General features: G+C 39.7%; 1 protein-coding gene across 1 annotated transcript in view; it reads left to right on the top strand.

The window, feature by feature from the left end:
• The window catches only part of USP6NL (USP6 N-terminal like), an 83,471-nt gene extending 61,942 nt beyond the window's left edge, over positions 1-21,529 (top strand). Inside the window, exon 14 of the mRNA XM_023223188.2 lies at positions 18,202-21,529. Coding sequence (XP_023078956.2) covers positions 18,202-19,610 — 1,409 coding nt within the window. The 3' untranslated portion in view covers positions 19,611-21,529. The remainder of the gene's footprint in view (positions 1-18,201) is intronic.
• Positions 21,530-22,699: the final 1,170 nt, after the last annotated feature.

Here is a 22,699-nt window from a genome sequence, read left to right on the forward strand (position 1 = left end):
TTACATAACTGTGGCAGTGTGAACTCCCGAGTCATGTGTGATGACGCCTGTTTTCCTATGCCCACATGAAAACATGGTGCTGTTATGTTTTAAAATGTTTGCTGATTGAATAGAGTCTTCGATTGTTGTTCGATTGGTAGTTCTTTGAGTATCTTTCTTAGATATCTTTGGGGCATCCTTCTTTCTTTTTCTGTGAACTTCCCCGTTCATCTGTTGCCCATTTTTCTATTGGTCTGTTCATACAGGCTCTTGTTAAGGAGACTGGCCAGTTTATTATGTGTTGCAGGCATCTTCCATACTGCTTTCCCTATGGCTTCTTGCTTTTGTGTTTTTTGTAAAGAATTTTCCACATGCTGGATGAAGTGTTTTTTCTTAAGTACCCATATTTCTCTTCTAACATTTATGTTTTTTTAATGCTTATGGGTACAACTTCATTGAGATATAATTGAGTATGATTAAATCTTTAGCTCATCTAGAATTTACTTTTTGTTATGGAGTAAGAACTCAGCTCTGCTTATTTTCCAAACCATTAGTCATGTGGATTAGTGGCATTTATTAAATGACATTTTGGCACTCTATTCTGTTCCACTGCTCTCTGCTTTTCCAATTACACTTTTTAAATATGAGACAGCGTCTCACTCTGTTGCCCAGGCTGGAGTGTAATGGCACAATCATGGCTCACTACAGCCTTGACTTCACCGGCTCAAGTGATCCTCCCTCCTGAGTCTCCCCAGGTAGCTGGGACTACAGGCGCATGCCACCACTCCTGGGTAATTTTTGTAGTTTTTGTAGAGACAGGGTTTTGCCATGTTGCCCAGGCTGGTCTCCGACTCCTGGACTCAAGCAGTATGCCCACCTCAACCTCCCAAAGTGCTAGGATTACAGGAGTATCCGGCCTCCAGTTACCCTTTGAATATCTGTTAGGGCAAATGTTCCGTCATTATTTTGTATTATTTTGTCAAGTTATAAAAAAGAATCCACTACTATTTTAGTGTTATTCAGATATGTTATTTTATTAGTATTGAGATTGCACTGAAATTAAGGATTTTTGAGAGAAAACTGGTATTTTAAAAATTGAGTTTTTCTGAGTAAAAGCTTTTATTTTGCAGTTGAGGTTTGTTTTCTTCATGTGACTGTGAGACATTTCTGGTCTCACATTCTGCCTCCCACTCATGTACCATATAAAACGTGGCTGTCAGCAGGTGGTCACTGGACAACCCCAGGTGTGCTGCAGACCTGCCATTTCCCCACAGGATCAGGTGTGTGGACATTACCGCTGCCACTGGTGTTGGAGCCTAAGCAGGGGCTCTGCAGAAGAGACCCAAACAGAGTGAAGGCAGGGGTGCCAAGTCCTACGGGGGATAGTTGTTATCTTTTATTGCTATTGCAAGTTGAAGCTTTTCTTCCATTTCTTTCTAACTGGTTTGGAAAACTCTCCGTATCCTTTTAATATTATTTTTGTAGCCAATATATTTGATCAATTATCTTAGATTTTCTAAGATTTAAGATACACAGTCTTATCTTCAACAAATAATCGTTCTTCCTCTTCCTTTTCAGTATTCATGCATCCTATCTCTTTTTTAGAAAATAGCTAGAAAGTATTCAGCTATTACTGTTTTTAAGTTTTCTTGAAAAATCAAAGTGCATGTTCAGTTTTTTTGAATGCCTTTTGAACACAAATGAGTTAATTTTTTTTTTTACTTTAAAACTTTTTACATGAATCATTTTGTTAATATACTTCCTAGTAGTGAACCATTCATTGCAATTCTTGGATAAACTTCACTTGGTTGTTACAAGTTATTCCTTTATAGTACTGCTGATTTATACTCTCTAATATTTTACTTAACACTTGAAGTGGTTATTCCTGAGATTTCATTGCAGTTAACCAAAATGGCGGTGTGTTGTCAGGTTATGCTGTCCTCATAATTTGGAAGCTTTACTTCTTTCTCTGTGTTCTGGAACTTTAACATAGTATTAAAATTATTCCTTAACAACTCGAAAATATATTTGTGAAACTATTTCCGCCTAATATAATTGTTTTGGGGGGTTAATGTTTTGATTTGTTTTGTCTTCTAAGGTCAGTGTGGGTCATTTGGTGATTTATGTTTTCCTAGAAAGCTGTTCATTTCTAGTTTCTTAATATATTTATGTAAGGTTTTGCAAAGTATCTTACGGTTCTTTTATCATATATCTGTAACAGTCCTACATTTTCGTTTCTCACTTTCTTTTACCTTCTCCTGCTCTTTGATAAAATTATCCAGAATTTAGTCTTTATTAATTGGATTGTATCAAGAATCAACTCTTGAATTAGTTAATTCTGATTTTCTTAGTTTATTTCTTCTTTTTTCCATAAAGTCGAATGCTTGGCTGGGTGCGGTGGCTCACACCTGTAATACCAGCACTTTGGGAATCCGAGGCGGGCAGATCACTTGAGGTTAGGAGCTCGAGACCAGCCTGGCCAACATGACGAAACCCTGTCTCTACTAAAAATACAAAAATTAGTGGGGCGTGGTGGCAGGCACCTGTAATCCCAGCTACTCGGGAGGCTGAGGCAGAAGGATTGCTTGAACCCAGGAGGCGGAGGTTGCAGTGAGTCAAGATTGCACCACTGTACTCCAGCCTGGGTGACAGAGCAAGATTCCATCTTGAAAATAATAATAATAATAATAAAAGTCAAATGCTTATTTATTTCATAGTATGGGGGTGGTTTGTGAAAGTGTTGAAAGGCATGACTTTTCTTTTGCTGTATTCATGTCTATGTTTTTTTGACATGTAGTTTTTTATCATTGTGATAGTCTACAGTGTCTACCATTTAAATTTTTGGTTTTTATTAAGTAGATTTGTGTGAGAAGGAGTTTTGTGGGGGTTTTTGTGTGTGGGTTTGGTGTCTTTTCTTTTAACTTTACTTAGGAAAGCTATCAAAAATACAGAGAAATATGATAAAAAAATTACAAATGATTACCCACATGCCACCTCATAGATTTAACTGTTAGCATTTTTGTACCTTTATTTTATCTCTGTGTGTTTTGTAGTTGCTGTTGAAACATTTTTTAAAACTTTTTTATTGTGAAGCTTTTTGAACATATTCAGAAGTAAGGAAATGTATAATGACCTCCTTCCAGGTACCCATTGCCCAGCTTATTGAACAATTTTAAAGTGAAAATAAGGACTTCGGGATACTTCACCTCAAATACTTGTCTCTGTAGCCAAGAAACAAGGACCTTTCCCCAGCCAACCACAATGCCATTGCTCCACTAACAAGTGTAACAGTGTGACTAGAGTGTGATTCCTCAGCATGATCTCATGCCAGCTCCATGTGGGAGTATTTCCAGTTGTCCCTTAGGCTGCCTTTTAAGTTGTTTTTCTTACCAGCACTTAGTCAGGGCTACATTTTGTATTTGTCTCACGGGCTTAAGTCACTTGTCAGGGAGCAGTACTCCTTTCCTCTTCCCCCCTCTTCACCCCCCCTTTTGTTTTCCTGTGAATGACACTGACCTGCTGAAGAGCATAGTCCCGCTCTTCTGTGGAATGTCCCACCCTCTGGGACATTCCAGAGAATGTCTGGTTTTTCTTTCCTGGTGTACTAGAAGCTAGATGGAGCAGTTTAATACGATTTAGATTAGACAGGAGTCCCACAGTGACTACTGTTTTCTTAATATTGGAGATGCTGAGTTTGGTGATGATAATCATATCTTTTTGATTTAAAATAAAAGTTTTTTTTAACTAAAAACAATCTTTTCAATTAGGTAATCTGTGGATGATGTCTTGACACTGTATGGAGGTGTCCAGTTTCCCTTTAACACTCTCCCTCATGCTTTTTAGCTTCCGTTGATAATCCTTGCCTATATCAAATTTCTTCAGAGGTTGCAAAATAGTGATTTTCAAATTCAGTGATTTCTTTCACTTTTTTTTTTTTTTTTTGAGACAGAGTTTTGCTCTTGTTGCCCAGGCTGGAGTGCGGTGGCGCGATCTCGGCTCACTGCACCCTCTGCCTCCCAGGTTCAAGCAATTCTTCTGCCTCAGCCTACCAACTAGCTGGGATTACAGGCATGTGCCACCACTTCTGGCTAATTTTGTATTTTTTTTAAAGTAGAGATGGGATTTCTCTGTATTGGTCAGGCTGGTCTCAAACTCCTGACCTCGGGTGATCCCAAAGTGCTGGGACTATAGGCGTGAGCCACCGCGCCCAGCCTCTTTTACTTTTTTATTTTTATTTTTTGGACAAACTTTCTTCTGTAACAAAGAGCTTTTCCTCCCTTGTCAAGAGAGTTACCTTAAATGTAACTCTTTGGTTACCTTAAAATATAGTTACTACTGAAAAGGCGGAATAAATGCTTACTGTTTTTCTGTTTACTGGTTTTCTATGCTGTCTTCTATTCAGATGAAGCCATTTGGCAGCACTTTCGTTGATTAACGAAAGTCATTCTGGTTAGAAAGCCTATTTTAATCCACGGTGTCTGCCAGTTTAGCCAGATTTATAGTTTATGACCTAGATAGAAGAATCAAAGAAGATTTTTCTCAGAATAGTTAACAGAGCCATTTTAGTCTTAGTAAATGGCCAGAGCCTTTGGGGTACTTCAGTGCTTACGGGAGAACATCCACTCTCCTTAGTGTGACACACTTTCTCTCCTGTCTGTGGCTTCTACACTTCACATCCCGCCTCCCCGGCCACTTTTGAGTCACCTAATAAAAATGATAACAGCAAACTTGGAGTCTTCTATGATAGACTTTTGCTAAATGCTTTGTATTCACATATTAGCTTATTATTTTCCAGCAGCCCTTTGCAGGAGGCATTTGTTGATGCAAGTTTTTTAAAAAAATCCTTAACTCAAGGACAAGTTTTCTATGCACGTGATTATTTAGGTTTTAAAAATTAGTATTTATTAAAGTTACAAATTAAGAAACGTTTTTCTTCCTTATATTCAGTTTACAGAAGTTAGTATAGTATTTTTAAATCTGGCAAATTGTAACATTCTCGTCTAATGGAACTTTAGTTAATGTTTGGTTTCACTTATAAACTCCTACAAACGTTTTTAATTCCCTTTATAAATGTAATATATCCAGTTTCCTTTAAATGTATCAAATTTCAATTTAAAAATAAAATGTTTCCTAGTTCTAAAAAATGTACAAATCTAATTAATTCAACCTTAAGAATATGCTGAACCTTAAGTCTCTTAATTGTTTCAGTATACTGTTTATAAGTTTAAATAATCAAAAGTTCTAATCAGTGACTCATTTGCATATTTTTAAATTGGCATAAGAAGGCCAACTTGGCCGGATTCTCTGAAATATAAATATGTGAAACACAGAAAATTCTAAATGCAAACAGATTCCTTAATGCAAAAAACTACAGAATTAATCACGTTTGATTCTGTTAAGCTTTGGCATTTATTTCTAGATTTTCAGGAATGAAGACTTTTTTCCCAGATAAATTTGGGGTGTGCCTTCTCAGTCAGCTGAATCATGAGCTGGAACTGTGAGTGAGTTCCATCGGGCATCACCGCCTTCATCATCTCAACGGTGGTGCCCACGAGATGGCTTTGTCACATAGTCCGGATTCCTTAGACCCTGTTCGTCCACCACCTCATTCTTCCTTCTCCTCTGGTCTGCCCCTTTCTACCCAGAAGATCTTGACGTTTTACTTTTAGAGATCTTTGAACCTGATGGAATCCTCTGTTCTTTTCATTTGTTCCTGCTTTAGTAGGTCAATAATTTGTAATTAACTGGCATTTATTTTAATTTTGAATAGTTTTCATGGGGAGTTTGCCATCAGTATTATTATTGATAGCTTACTGATGAGGAAACTTGGGCTTCAGGGTTAAGTACCTGCCCGAGGTCAGACAGTTGGGAATAAGAGTTCTGTCAGCTGACTCCAGAGCTGTGCATTACACCCACCTGGCCCCTCGCCTTGCCGCTCACCGCTCTAACAAGCCTGCTCTTTCACTTTGCATTGGAATTCTTTGCATTTTTTGCAATACTTTGCATAATTTTTTTGCAATACTTTGCATAATTTGCAATACTTTGCATTGGAATACTTTGCACTTTGCATTGGAATACGCTCCTCCTCCAAGAGTGCCCCTGACCATTCCTCAAATGCCTCTGTCCTCATCCATTCTGCTGAGTGTCACGACTTGGTTTAAGCATGGCCTGAAGCCTTCTCAGCGGGTCCCCAGCCTCCCCAAACCCACAGAAGTTGATCACCTGCACCTGTTTTGTGCCTGGCCCATCCACTACACATGCTTTTGTCCTCACACTTTCAGTGCCTCTGTCAGACGTGTCTCTGTTAGACAGAAAGTTCCCTGGGACAGTGACCGGCTCCTGCCTCACCAGCACCTAATAACACTGTGTGGCTGTAGCTGTGGCTGTATTAGGTACTTCTATTGAGTAAGTGAAATCCTAATGTATTTTTTAGATAATAAACTGTCTACAAAAGGTTAGCATGAGGCAGTTTTTTGGGCGTAGGAAACCATTCTCTAGCTTGACTGCATACACATAGAAGCAAAGCAGTTTTATTGGATGCCAGTTTAGAAATTGCCCCACTTTTTGAGGATTGGAGTGGGTTTTCACTTTTATTTACTCATATAATGTAAAATGATATTACACTTAAACATTTTTCATGTGTGTAAAAATTGAAACTCTAGGAAACAAAGTGTAGGGTTTTAAAGTTACTTAACAGAGACCTCTTGCATTTGTGTGGCATTAAATAGGTGTATAGTGAGAGATGTGTGTTTACATAATAGGCTCTTTTTCCTTTACCTTTCAAGTTTGATCTGCTGGGAAAAAAAAGTCAAGCCTAGGAACCTAACTACAAAAATTTTTTGAACTTAAAAAAAAATTACAGCCATAATTTAGAAAGCAAATTCTGTTTCTTTTCATCACGTTATTGAAAGCTACAAGTGTTTGAATTGTATATTTTGGATAACATTACATTAAACAGAAATAATGTCATTTGATTTTTCAGGTAATATATTTGAAGTCCACAATATTTAAAAATACAATTGGACTTACTGTTCGATCTGGAAGGGGATAACACTTTCCTAGAATAATAGAATTATTTTCCTGAGAGTGACCCCCCACCGATTCTTCCCGAAAACTGTTAGAACAGTCAGAGTATGTGTATTCTGCTGCTGAAAGCGTAAAGGTAGAATGCTGGTCACAGAGCGAGCACTTAAAGCGCTTTGCTGCAATGATGCGCCTGTTGTTGGGTGCGAAAACTTGCTAACGCCTCGGAGGCCGTTGATGGGCGAGGCTTGTAGTTGAGTGTGGCGTCCACTGGGGGGTGACAGAGACCAGTGTAATAATCAAGCAGGGACAAGCCTGAAGGGCCTGAGAGGGACTCTCCCTTACTTTTTAGGGACTGTTAGAATATTCTTTTGTTGGCTTCTTTTTTTTTTTTTTTTTTTTTTTAAAGTTACTTAAGAAAATAATAAACATTTTTGTCTTTTTCTAAAATGTGTCAAGTTACATTCCTTTTTGTTGGAGCAGATTATTCTAATTGTTAGCACTGCCATAAAATACCACTTAGGCAAACACCAGTGAGAAATATCAATAACACAGTATTTTCACAAAAGTATCCCCTGCTGTATCTGTTAGGAGTTGTGGTGCCTCCTTACTCTTTAAGGAGTAGGGCAGTAAGTCTTTATTCCAATTCCTGTGTGTGTGTTTTTTTGTGACGGAGTCTCGCTCTGTCGCCCAGGCCACAGTGCAGTGGTGCAATCTCGGCTCACTGCAAGCTCTGCCTCCTGGGTTCACGCCGTTCTCCTGCCTCAGCCTCCCAAGTAGCTGGGACTACAGGTGCCTGCCACCACGCCCGGCTGATTTTTTGTATTTTTAGTAGAGATGGAGTTTCACCGTGTTAGCCAGGATGGTCTCGATCTCCTGACCTTGTAATCCACCCGCCTTGGCCTCCCAAAGTGCTGGGATTACAGGCATGAGCCACCACACCTGGCCTCCAATTCCTGTGTTTTTAGGGAGAAAAAAGGGAAAATAAAATTTTAGGCACGAGGCTATAGTGGAGTGAGCAAAAACATGATTCTATCTATTGAAAAGAAGCCCAGAATGCAAGCACGGATAATAAATATGAATGCTTGTTGCCTATATATAGCTTTCTGTTTTGACATCAATTATGCTTGAATCTTTTAGTTACAGTTGCTTAGGGGTGAAAGGAGATATTTAAACCAAACAATGACAAGTAAAGCAGTGTTTGTGTGGTGGGGCTAGGGTGGTAGTTCAAGCAGGCTGAGATAGCTCTGAAAATAGATCACACCAAAATGTAGGATGCTTTATTTGGACGTACTTCTGTGAAGAAGAGTAGAGAATACTAATTGGCATATAAAAATGTTACTGGTGATGGCATTCGTCCTTCTTACAGGGTCTACATGATGTGTTTTCAGTTCAGTGGAGGTTGAATAATTAATCGCTAGAAAGGAACCACCTCTGTAATGAAGTCAAGGAGATTTTCCTCTTCATCATGGTAGAGGTCAGATCCTGGCATGGCGTCCTTGGGTTCCGTATTGCTGGTGGAGCTGAGGTCTTTCTCCCTACAGAGGTTGTGAAAAGCCCGCGAGTCCCCGTGGGCCTTCCATGACGTTCCCTGTGGCTGCCTCCATCCTCCACCTTCTCCATCCTCACACCCTCTGCGCTCCTGGCTGCTTCTCTGGTCCTCTCCATTACTCGCTTTCTGTGACCTCCGCGCCGCCTCTTCCTTCTTCCCCACCTCTCCTTCGCTGTCTCCGCCCCTTCTCGCTTCTCCTCCTCCTGAGAGGCACAGTGTTACCACCTCCGCAGTGCTGCCCCAGGGGCCTGAGGGCCTCCCTTGAAATGTAGGCTGTATATACACTGCTCATTGTGGAATTTCTGAGACTATTACACTATTCAGCGGTTAGGCAGCTGTGGGAGAAATGTGTAGATGGCATAATTGCAGCGTTAGCATTAGCAAGTGTTCATGGGAGATGGACATTGGTGCAGGTATCATGAGCGTGCACGGGCTACACTTGTTAGTATTGAGCCTGCTCCCTGGCCATGGATCACTTTAGAAAGCAGGAGTGAGCTGACACTGTTTAAAGTGAAGCAAACCCCAGCCCTGTAGTCTGGTCCAGGCACCTGGGAATACCCTTCACCCACTGTGCAGGGCCTCCAGCCTCACTTGCTTTATTGTCTTTAAAATGTGGAGGAATGGGGTTTTCAGCACCTGTATTTGAAAGGCTTTCTTATATCCCTGTCTACTGCCTTTTGCATCCTTACTGAAAATCTCGGCAGAGCAAAGAGGCCATAACCTCTAAATGTTTTTATACAGTCGAGGTATTTGCCATATTCCTCTTAAGCAGTAGTTCCTAAAGAGAGGTTATCATTTAGGAATTGATTAGAGGCAGTGTTATTTTGTCTGTACTGGATTTGTTTTTCCCCAAACCCTGCTACATCTAGTTTCTTAGCCATGTGGATCTTGGATGTTTATAACCCTCAGGTTTCTGCCTGTGTATATGGACAGTGTGTCATTACTCTAACTCATGAATATTTGAATGAACGAACATTTGTCAACACCTTCCTTGTGATTGTATTATGATTTTAGATACTATGGGAAGGAATACAAAAGAAGTAAGATTATATTCTACTGGGGGAGGGAAAATATGTTAGGGACTACCATGAAAGAACTTTAAGATGCTACTTTTTGGGCATATCAGAACAGTCACAGATTTTTTCCCAGTGTGCATTTTGGCCTCTTGCCCATTCAGTAAATGGAGCGTGTTAAACTTTTCCTTTAATTCTAATATGATGCATAGATGTATGATATATAGACTATTAGGCACTCTTCCTTAGACAGGGACATTTCTGTGTTGACTGGAATATAAAGTAGAATTAACTATAAGGTAAATATTTTTCTTACTCCTTATATTAAACAATAAAATCTCCTACATTTGTAAGGCGCATACCTTTGCATTTTGTTTTGTGCCTGAAGTTACCACCTCAGTCTTTCCATTACTTCTCAGTTGGTTTCTTATTTCTCCTAAGAAACACATGCCTTATATTGGTAATTCTACATTTTACTATGTGTCCAGCTCAGTCTTTACTGATATGTGCCTCCTATGTGTCTAAAGAATTCCAGAATGAAAATCTGTGAATATCACAACATAGGAGTAGGCCATACCATGGCAACATTTTCCTCAAAGGTATTCAGCTTTTTTCCCACACCTCCTCCCTTCCACTCCCACTCTACAGTTTGTTGTCTCCTGCACCACACTGGTATTTTATGAAACCGTCTTGCTGCTGTCCTTGACCTGTCTTCCCTATCCTGTCCTTGTAACACCAGCCAAGGGACTTTCTGTATTTAAATGAGAACTAGGAGAAGGATAGGACCACTCCTCTGAGCGAGGGATGTAGGCACTAGTCCAGTAATGTTTCACTTCCATGTTTTCAGTAAAAAAGAGGTTTTAGAATGAGAACATTTGAATAAATATTGATAGGAGGAACTTGAAGCCAAGTGCAGCCAAGCTGTGACTAAGAGACCCTGGGACATACCATTCGACTAAGCGAACTGTGATTGACAGTCATCTGGGAAAAGCTGTGGAGCCAAACAAGTGCTTGAAGGACAGCGATAAGAAACATGTAGTTCCACTTTTTACAGAGGATAAAAGTTGAATAATGTAAATCACAGACAAGTAAACATGATGTCTGTCTGAGGCAAGAATCAATAAATGGATTAATTAAAAATGGAGTTTTGAGCACTCAGAAAGCAAAGAAGGTGATCACTAATCTGACTCCATCAAGCAATGCCATACTTGATTAATCTGACTTTGTTTTTGGTAAGATTTCTCATTTAATGAATTGGAAGAATGCCATCAACCTAGTATATATAGGTAAAAGTAAAGTGTTTGGCAAAGTCTTAAAATACTTTTTTGGATAAGCTAAAAATATTTCTTACAAGTCATACAGCAAAACTGCAGATTAATATCATCCTACCTATAGAACAGTATTCTGTGCTTTTAAACTTTATACTTCTCTGTTACTCAGATTAATACTCAGCAGAAAAAATATGTAGTACTTAAGGAAAAATAATAATTCAGACTAAGAGCATTTAAAAACTGTATTAGGCTGGGCGCGGTGGCTCAAGCCTGTAATCCCAGCACTTTGGGAGGCCGAGATGGGTGGATCACGAGGTCCGGAGATCGAGACCATCCTGGCTAAAACGGTGAAACCCCGTCTCTACTAAAAAAATACAAAAAAACTAGCCGGGCAAGGTGGCGGGCGCCTGTAGTCCCAGTTACTCGGGAGGCTGAGGCAGGAGAACGGCATGAACCCAGGAGGCGGAGCTTGCAGTGAGCTGAGATCCAGCCACTGCACTCCAGCCTGGGCTACAGAGCGAGACTCCGTCTCAAAAATAAAATAAAATAAAATAAAAATAAAAATAAAAACTGTATTAACCCCTATTAGTGTTTGTTTTTTTAGTCATTTTTGTAGACTTATATATTGATTTATGTCTGTATGTCATTCATAGTAAATGAGATTATACTACACATATTGTTTATAACTTTCTTTTTAACTAGTTAATGTTAAAAATACATTAATGTGGCAGTAGGCTGCTACAAGTTTATGTTCTATACCTTATTTCACCATATTTTTGTTTCATAATTGTTACTGAATTTCACAAATCCTCTATGTTGAGGATATAACTTTTCTAAAAGAATGCAGTTTTGAACATCCTTATAGCACACATTTTGCATATCCCTTAATTATATTAGGATAAATTCTCAGAGGTGGAATTCCTAGATCAAAAATATTCAATATGTCAAATTGGAGAATTTGTTTCTCCAAGCCCACAGTAGTGAGATATACCAATTTAGAAGTATTTTAATTTGCATTTTTCTGATTACTTGTGATATATTTACCTGCTCTTTTCTTCTTTGAGTTTCCTGTTCATATTCTTTATTTAATTTTCTATATAGGGCATCCTCCATTTCCTTTGAGAGTTCTTTACCTTTTAGAGAAGTTAGGGTGCTCTATTTTTGTTCTTACTCTGAGTGTTCAGTACTTGTTACCAGTCACTTGGATGAAAGCATTGGTAACATGGTGTTCAGATTTGTGGATGGCATCACATGGGGAGGTATAATTAATGTAAAATTCCAGGGAGATCCCAGATTGAAGTGATGAGTCTAAATAAGATAAACTGAGATAGGAATCAATATAAAGCACTTTGAACCTGTCTAAAAACAGCTACCCTCATGAGATGCATAATAAACTTTCAGTCAACAGTGGACTACATACAGGATGCTGGCCCTATAAGACGAAAATACCATATTTTCACTGTCCTGTTTCTATCTTTAGATACATAAATACCTACCATTATGTTCCAGTGACCCTGCAGTATTGAGTACAGTAACATGCTATATGTGTTTGTAGCTGAGGAGGAGTACTAGGCTGTATCATAGAGCCTTGGTGTGCAGTAGGCTGTGCCATCTAGGTTTGTATAAATGCACCCTTGTTGCAGGAAGTCAGGGACCTCGAACGGAGGGACCGACTGGAGCCACGGCAGAGGAACATAAATTGTGAAGATTTCATGGACATTTATCAGTTCCCAAATAATACTTTTATAATTTCTTTTTTTTTTTATTATTATACTTTAAGTTCTAGGGTACATGTGCATAACATGCAGGTTTGTTACATATGTATATCTGTGCCATGTTGGTGTGCTGCACCCATCAACTCGTCAGCACCCATCAATTCATCATTTATATCATGTATAACTCCCCAATGCAATCCCTCCCCCCTCCCCCCTCCCCATGATAGGCCCCAGTGTGTGATGTTCCCCTTCCCGAGTCCAAATACTTTTATAATTTCTTAGGTCTGTCTTACTTCAATGTCTTAATCCTGTTATCTTTGTAAGCTGAGGATGTATGTCACCTCAGGACCACTGTGATAATTGTGTTAACTGTACAAATTGATTGTAAAACACGTGTGTTTGAACAATATGAACTCAGTGCACCTTAAAAAAGAACAGAATAACAGCGATGTTTTAGGGAACAATAACAGTGATTTTTAGGGAAGACAACCATAAGGTCTGACTGCCTGTGGGGTGGGCAAAAAGAACCATATTTTTCTTCTTGCAGAGAGCCTATAAACAGATGTGCAAAGTAGGGAAGATACTGCTAAATTCTTTTCCTAGCAAGGAATGTTAGCATTAATACTCTGGGAAAGGAATTCATTCCTGGGGGGAGGTCTATAAATGGCCGCTCTGGGAATGTCTGTCGTATATGGTTGAGATAAGGACTGAGATACGCCCTGGTCTCCTGCAGTACCCTCAGGCTTACTAGGATTGGGAAACTCCATCCTGGTAAATTTTTGGTCAGACCAGTTCTCTGCTCTCGAACCCTGTTTTCTGTTAAGATGTTTATCAAGACAATATGTACACTGCTGAACATAGACCCTTATCAGAAGTTCTGCCTTTTGCCCTTTGTCCTGTTTCCTCAGAAGCATGTGATCTTTGTTCTGCTTTTTGCCCTTTGAAGCATGTGATCTTTGTGACCTACTCCCTGTTTGTACATCCCTCCTCTTTTGAAATCTTTAATAAAAACCTGCTGGTTTTGAGGCTCAGGTGGGCATCACGGTCCTACCGATATGTGATGTCACCCCCGGTGACCCAGCTGTAAAATTCCTCTCTTTGTACTCTTTCTCTTTATTTCTCAGCCGGCTGACACTTATGGAAAATAGAAAGAACCTACATTGAAATACTGGAGGCGGGTTCCCCCGCTACACTCTGATGTTCACATGATGATGAAATTGCCTGACAACTTGTTTCTCAGAACATATGCCTGTCATTAAGTGATGCATGACTGTATAGAATAATAGCAGCTACCAGCTCCTAAGCATCTTCTATATGTCAGGAAATATGCTAGAGTTTTCTTTATATAGTAACTCTTAAATCTATAAAATAGATATTGCCGTTTTAATTTATAGATGAGAATTCTGAGACTCCCAAGTTCACACAGCTGATTGTGGCAGATTCAAATTCAGGTCACTTGTTCCTGTTGACCCTGCTGTTTCCACTGTGCCTTGGAGACATACAACTTAACATTTGGGAAACATTGTCTCTAAAGGAAGGGCAGTACAGTGTGACTGCCTGACAGCTATACACTTTCCACTACAGTGTTCAGGGTAAGGGAAGTAATCAGCCATCTTAGTTAGTTCAAACCTAGAATATGGCTTAAATTCTGGGTTACCACACTTAAAAGGGGTGCTGTTGTACTTGATTATCATCAATAAATAGCAATAGCTGAGTGTCTAGGGAAAAAACTTTGGAAGTCAAACACATGTTAACCATTCTCAGGAATAAATTGGTTACCACAAGACATAGAAAACTACATATAGAAATCTGCAAAGTATTGGAACTCTAAATTCTCCTATAGGGTTGTTACTGCCTGTGTCTACCATCCACATTTGCTTTGCCCAGTTTTTTTTTGATGGGGTTGTATAAAAAATGTTTTATTATAATCACTGTAATTTGTTTCATTACATTATTGACATTGAAAATGTGCTAGGACCATGAAAGCAAATGATCACAAATAATGAAGTAGGTGAGTTTTTGCTAACAGAAAAAGGCAGTCCCTAAAATTTATTTAAAACAATCCAGTTTTGAGATTGGGGTTATAGAGCTATGGGTAGCTGCCCTTCAAAATGCTGCATGTCAGGTGAATTGAGTTTTCACTAATTGAGAATTCATGCAGACTGAAACATGGAAATCAGAATCTGGGCACCTGCAGGCAGCGCTGAGAGCAGCTTGGGTGCTTCCACTGCCAGCACGATGTAGGGGAGAGCACACGCAGGCGCAGCAGCAGCAGCAGACCAGCCGGGAATCTATTCCCTTTTTTGGTTTTGTTTGTTTTTTAAATACTGCTATGGAGAATCTTAAAAGACATTTTAAATTATTTCTTGTGAGCTAAAAAGTTGGTGGCTCTCTGCAGGCTGCCAAAAGCCAGTGGGTGGTGGAGAAGCTTCCAGGGCTCAGTGTGACAGTCTGCAGCGAATCCAGTTTTGCCCCGGTGACAGTGCATCTTTAGGCGTGCGTTCGCCACTCTGGGCGTCACCGTTTTCCTTTTCTTTAATGGTTATGTTTGTCATCACATTTCTTCTTACTAACCTGAGAAGGATGTTTTGATGATTGGCTGATATTATCTGATGGAATATCAGCCAGCCACTGAATTAGCCAATCAGATTACTGTGTTCTGCCCGTAGGAAATTGTCAGACAGTGGGGACTAGAGGACAGTTTATAAATTCAGTCTTTCTATTATATGTGTCTTTATATCTGATTGATAATTTGTGTTTGTTGGGATTATTTGCCTATAGGGAAGAAGGCATTCATATATTTGGGAGTAAATGGATGACTATTTGTAGACCTGATAGGAAAAAACTTTTGGAGGATTCTGGATAGATTTTAATTTAATTTTTATTGCTGCTTTTTAACCTGATGTGCTGAATAACTACTTGGAGTATTCTTGACTTGCTAGTTTTAAAGTCTGCTTTCTCCCTTCCTGGCATTTCAAGTTTATTTCACATATGCATTCATAAAGCAAAGAAAACTTTTCTGAATTACAAGCATTTTAAAGTTTGGGTTGTCAATGAAAATAATTGGTCCACGTATTATAAAATATATTTCTTACCAAAAGGTTTAAGAACAACGTGGGTTCTGCCAGCTGTTCCAGAATAGGATCTGCCTGTGGCTGTCTCAGGCCAGGAGTTATGCTGTGCGCTGCTTGCTCTTTCACAGTTCACATCTAACCCATTGAGCAGGTGTGCAGACACTGCCTGATAAGTTACCCTGGAAGCAACTTCTTCTCACTGCCTCCATGGTGGTATAGTGTAGGAGGAGGAGCAGAGGTGCTGGAATCAGCTCAGGGTTTGAATTCTGGACCTGTGACTTGCTAGTGGTGAGCCTTTGAGCAAGTTAGTTTCTGCCTCCATTTTCCATTAAAATATGGGAAAATTGTAAAGCCCTGCACTCTGTGCCTATCACAGGCCTTACAGGTACAGCTTTCTGAGCAGAGGCCAGCACACAGTGAGTGCCTAGTGAGTATCAGCCATTAGTGTCATCATCATTCAGTATTACCACAATCGAAATCCCAGCCACCATTAAAGTGATCTAAGATAAACATGAGATCGTGTAATTCTGCTGAAAAGCCTCTAGTATTTTATAGTTAACTTGGAATAAAATCCAAATTCCTCGCCGTATTCTTCAAGGCCCCATGTGTGCCTGCCTGTCCCCAACTCAAGGCCCATGCTCAGAGGGCCGCCTCCTTGCTGGCACTCTGCTGCTCTGCCCTGTCCAGCTCCCAATCATTTTAGTTCCTTTTTCCTAGTTTACTTTTCTTCAGGGCACTTTGTATAACTAGAATATAGGCTCCAGAAGGACAGGGACATCCCTTTTCTCATTCCGTCCCTGTATTGCGGACAACCAGAACAGTGTCTGCTGCATAGTAGTTGCTTTGTGTATTTGCTGAATGGATGAATGAGTTGAAACAAACTGTAATTGCCAATTCTAACACTTTTTATTCTTTCATATGTATAAAATAAGGAGCTTGCATAAACATTGTCAAAGTAAAGTTCCATTGAAACCATCAAAAATTTCTCTGTCACTTCATGAAAACGGCACAGGGGAAGAGAAGAGTGAACTGAAAATGAAAACACTGGGTTTTCACTGGGTTCCTGCCACTGTGAGATCACTTGGCTTCTCCTGGACTCTGCTTTCCCTGTAGAAAACGCAGGGAGGACTCGATGTCTCTGGAACCCTCGGGCCCTTCAGAGCTGCCCAGAAGAGGGAAGAGGAAAAGGGAGGAAAAGAGGTTTCATTGGGAGGAGCCCTGGTCCTACCCAACCCCGACTTTAACTACAGCAGCTTTGAGTATATTTTCTTTTCTATATGGGAGTTTCATATGAAATTTGGCTTAAAAAAAAAGAGTCTGCTTTTTATTTAAAAACTACTGAATCAGAAGGGCACAAAAGTTGTTTTAGCTCAATTATTCTGATCCTGATAGCTTAATTATTTAAAGGATATTGTTTCTTCATAATTCTCTGTTCCCTCCTCTCACGCCAAAAAGATCACTGAATATTTTTTGGAAATATCCTAAAGAAAATTATAATGTGCATAAATGACAAAATTATCATCATCAAGACTGTAAGCTACGTGAAAAAAAAGACCACGTCTTATTCCTACCACTCAGCACAGTGCCTGACACTCCAACAGGCTTACTCAGTAAATATTTCTAGATGGGTGGATGGGTGGATATTTGAAAAGAGCAAAAATGCATTTTTAAATGACAGTACATTATTTTGTAAAAACAGGTGAAAAACATGGAATTTTAAGTGAAGTCTGTTGTTTCTTCAAGATGATGTTTATTAGATACACATATTATAAAAGATAATTTTTAAACACTGTTGGTTAAATGGCCAATCTATTACACCTTCCTTTAATTCCTCGTGAATTTTCTGCTAATTATTTAAAATACAAAACTGATAGTATCCAATACGACTTTCTTTTTTTTAAAATTCCTTTTCTTTTTTGCATTAAGTAGGATTCTTTTGGAATGTTAGTTTTCAGATAGAGAGTACTTTTTCTTTTGATCAGGAAATTGTGCTGTGGGAGTATTTAATAATAATAATCTATTTGAGGACAACTTTGAGACCACAGTTAGTCATCAGTTGAGTTTTAAATTTTGCAGACCTGCTTGGCATTGATAGAGGTTGAACTGAGATTTCAAAACCATCATAGCTGAGGAAGGTTAAAGTGAAAGTAATATAGTATTGAGACACTGAACTACTAACCTGCCTGTTGGGAATAGAAATGACAGTATCAGCTTTGCAGGCTTGAAAAAGCATTAACGACTTGTCAGCAAAATATAAGAATCGTGTTATATACAATCGTATGAAACTTATGCATAAAATTACAAAATATTCCCACCCACAATACATTTGGGCTAATATAATTGTGAGTGTTGGTATGTTTTAGTATCAGTCTCTAAAAAACACCTCTCATCAGCTACCAACCTTCTGTGGTATAAACAGTTGTGTGTGTGTGGTAGAAAGTGTGTGGTATGTCAGCATGTATCTGCGCACAGATGAAAAGCTTGACATTATTACTAATGGATTGCTTCTATTGGGTACTGTTTCCTCGTGTATCCTCGTGTATTATCTTACTTAGCCTTTCTCTTTCTTTTTAGGTAAAGAGGATGAATATCCAAAGAAGCCCTTGGGACAGCTTCCGCCTGAACTTCAGTCTGGGGGCGTCTATCACCTGAGCAACGGACAGAGGAGCGTGGGCCGGCCGAGCCCGCAGGTCAGTGGCAGGAGGGAGAGCGCGGCGCCCCACAGGAGGCACGAGCACTCGCCGCACCCCCAGAGCAGGACCGGGACGCCCGAGAGAGCACAGCCGCCAAGACGGAAATCGGTGGAGGAGGAGAGCAAAAAGCTTAAAGATGAGGTAGATTTTCAAAGAAAACTCCCATCGGGTCCACAGGACAGTTCCAGGCAATATAATCACGCAGCCGCCAACCAAAATAGCAACGCCACTTCAAATATCAGGAAGGAATTTGTGCCCAAATGGAATAAACCATCAGACGTCTCAGCTGCGGAAAGAACTGCCAAATACACCATGGAAAGCAAAGGTCGAGCAGCGCACCCCGCGCTCGCAGTCACCGCCCCAGGCCCTGCCGAGGTGCGGGTGGCAAACGCGCGGCCCAAGATGAAGGCCCTGGATGCTGAGGACGGGAAGCGGGTCTCCACTGCATCGCAGTACGACAACGTGCCGGGCCCGGAGCTGGACAGCGGTGCTTCCGTGGAGGAGGCACTGGAAAGGGCTTACTCCCAGAGCCCACGGCATGCCCTTTACCCTCCCAGCCCGAGAAAGCCCGCTGAGCCAAGTTCTAGTCCATCAAAAGTATCCAGCAAGTTTACTTTTAAAGTACAGACTCCAAGTCATGCACGATATCCGTCCCAGCTAGATGGGGAAGCCCGAGGGCTAGCCCATCCCCCCTCCTACAGCAATCCCCCCATTTACCACGGAAACTCACCCAAACACTTCCCTACTGCCAACAGCAGCTTTGCTTCTCCACAGTTTAGCCCTGGGACTCAACTGAATCCTTCCAGGAGACCTCATGGTTCTACTCTTTCCATCAGTGCTTCTCCGGAGAAATCTTACAGCCGCCCAAGTCCCCTTGTACTGCCATCTAGTCGAATAGAAGTCCTCCCTGTTGACATTGGTGCTGGGGGATATTCAGGCAATTCAGGGTCACCAAAGAATGGAAAATTGATCATTCCGCCAGTGGATTATTTGCCAGATAACAGAACATGGTCAGAGGTTAGTTATGCATACAGACCTGAGACGCAGGGACAATCATGGACCCGAGAAGCTAGCCGTGACAATTTACCAAAATACTCAGCCTTTCAGCACGCACCCTTTCAGGACCATGGCCTCCCTGCAGTTTCCGTAGATAGTCCCGTGCGGTATAAAACTTCACCGGCCACAGAAGATGCCAGTCCATCTGGGTATCCATATTCAGGGCCCCCACCTCCAGCCTACCACTACAGGAATCGGGACGGGCTTTCCATGCAAGAGTCAGTGTTGCTGTGAGATTTGATGTGTACTTGCTAAAGACAAGAGAGAAACCCCGTGAAACCAACATTGCTGTGTTCATAATTGCCAAAGCAGTATTTATACTATTGTAAACAGCTCGTACATCTCTCCTGTCTGTGAGTAGTAAGAATACAGGGAAATGCCTTCAGCCCCAGGTAGATGCTGCTTAAGATGAGCGTTTAAATTGCATCATCACTGACCTGTTAGAATTTAACCCGGAAACATAGCAATAGCATTTAGGGATGCACGCACAATGGTAATTTATTACTCAGTTCCGTTTATGTTTTTCTCCAAAACCTGAACATTTTTACTCTGTTGGCTCATTCTATTTTGACTAATGTTACAAAGTACTGAAAAAACTGTAGAATAGATATTTTTAACGCTATATGTAGTGTATGTGTCTTTTAATAGATACAGGCATCTATTCATACACGTTTGAACACAGAACTAAAGAAACATTTTTAAAAAAACTACTTTTAATCCAGATCCATGGAATAATATGTAATTCTTGTTTTCCTTGTCTTTTAGTCCAGTTTTTCTTTTTCCCTCTCATATTTTTAACCTGGGTCCTAAACTGACTGAAGAGTTTGTCCTGACTTTATTAATTGCAATCTCACAGAATGCTCATCATTCTCCTTCAGCTGTTGCCATTTTCTTTCAATCTGAAAATTAAAGACATTGGAGAGAAAGGCTAACCACTTAATGGTGCTTAAAAATTGGGGCAGTTAAAATAAGTTTACGGCCAAAGGTGCAGCAGTGCTTATCGTATCAATTTACTAAGAGATCAGCCTTAGTGCATTTATGCCCTTTGTTCTGGTCTGACTCTTGGGAATCTCAGAGCAGGAGAAGTTGCAGCTGACTGATCCCTCAGTGCTCACAGTACTCCTGTGGGGCAGCCAAACTAACTGGATTAGCAGTGTGGTTACTTCTCACTTCTGCCCCGACTCACGTAGCTTCTCCCCATGAAAGTCCCAGGGTGGCCATTTACACAATCCATTTCTGACCTCTTTAGGGAATATAGTCGACGGATGTTGCTGCACTTCATCAGGCCATTACATTGTCCATGTTAAAATTACAAAAATGATCCTAGTTTTTCGTAGGAGTCTAGGATTTTGATCTTTTTAAAAAATACAGTGTGATTTCATGCTTTTGAAAAAATTTTTTTTTCATTGAAACAAATTCAGGTTCCTGGTTTAAAAAGAAATTAGTGATGTCTTTAAAAAATATTCTGTTACACTACAGTTACCAAAACACTGACAAAGATATGGGTACTCCAAGAGGGTATGACTTCGTGTTTAATTGGGGAACTTGTTTCCAGCATTGCTTATATTTGAATAGTAGAAAACCCGACATTGATGTTTCTTCCTGTTGCAAGGTGGGGTTTTAAGCTTTCAAGGTACAAAAGTATGTCTTTTAAAATGAAAGTAATATTTGTTTAGCTAGTGAATGTGACAATATTTTTTATGTATATAATGAGTCTAATGTAATTTTAATCAACTCAGTAATGATGTCATTAAATAGCAAAACAAATGCAGTGTATTAAAGCTAAACACTACATTGAAACGCAAACAAAATTCTGATGAAATAACTGGGCTCTTGATTCAGATTAGGTGGAAGCTGAGAAATAAATGTATATAAATATGTAGCTGAGGATATTAATTCCCATTTTAAAACCATGATTCTGTGACTTGTAATAAACCAAGATGTACAACTTAGTTTATAATAGCAGTATCTGAGCTGCTCAAAAATATATATATCAACAGTGGTAAATACTGTAGATTTATATATATATATATATATGCAAAAAATATATATATACACACAAGCACTATTTTCTTATGTCATTTATGACATTTTTTATCTGTATACTTTTTTTGATGTGATTGTTTTTTAACATGCTAAAAGTAATAAGTATATTTCGTTTTGTGTCTTTTATGTGCATTTTTTTCATACGGCAAAAATGGTGCACCCCCTGATGCTTTGAAGGCTAATTCTCTTCTAATTGAGTAGCTGTTGCCTAGTATTCACCTGTGTTACCTTGTATATGTCACAGTTCTATGTTTAATGCTTTACTAATTTCCAGTAAGACTATATTTAAAACTACATAACCTTTCCTTATTTTATTTAGTATGATATTGTTAATAGCAATAAGGTAGCATTTCTAGTCTTCCTCATCTCTGTTTTCTAAGTAGGAAAATGTAATTTGAAATTATCTTGCCACCATACAGTTCTACTTTTTCAAATTTATTTTTTAATAAGAGATAATGAAATAATGATAAAAGATAGAGAGATTGGTAAAGTATATTTATGAAAAACCCATTTAGTACAGATTTTCATAGTGCAAAGGCTGATTTTACCCTGTAACTGCATGTACATTGTGTATTTTGCCATTAAGTCTTTCATTCATGGCAATTTTGCCTTAGAAAGTGCTTTGGCATAGTTTCTATTTTATACAATATTTAGTCTGAGAAGTTAAGCTAGACCTAAGATCGCAAAAGTTTTAAAACTTTGACGTTTTCATATGTTTATTAATAGGATTTTTAAAAAATGAACATCTTTTTAAAGCTGGGAGATGTGTATAAATTCAGGTATCATTATCAGTAATACACTGTTTCACTGAAAGAATGAAAAGAGGCCAGGCACAGTGGTTCACGCCTGTAATCCCAGCACTCTGGGAGGCCGAGGTGGGCGGACTACCTAGGGTCAGGAAATCGAGACCATCCTGGCCAACATGGTGAAACCCCGTCTCTTTTAAAAATACACAAATGAGTTGGGTGTAGTGGCATGTGCCTGTAATCCCAGCTACTCGGGAGGCTGAGGCAGGAGAATCGCTTGAACCAGGGAGTCAGAGGTTGCGGTGAGCCGACATCATGCCACTGCACTCCAGCCTGGCAACAGAGCAAGACTCCATCTCGAAAAAGTGAAAAGAGATTCAACCAAGAGGACATCTCTGGAGAAGCAAAACAGATGTTTATAGGACGTGATTGTTTCACCTTTGTTTTTCCATTGTAAGAAGATTCCAGTACTAAATGTCACCATACTCCGTGGTACTTTTCAAGTAGACTTTCATAGTTGCAGTCACTTCA

This window comes from Piliocolobus tephrosceles, chromosome 9, assembly GCF_002776525.5.
Source record: "Piliocolobus tephrosceles isolate RC106 chromosome 9, ASM277652v3, whole genome shotgun sequence".
NCBI classification, from domain to species: Eukaryota; Metazoa; Chordata; class Mammalia; order Primates; family Cercopithecidae; genus Piliocolobus; species Piliocolobus tephrosceles.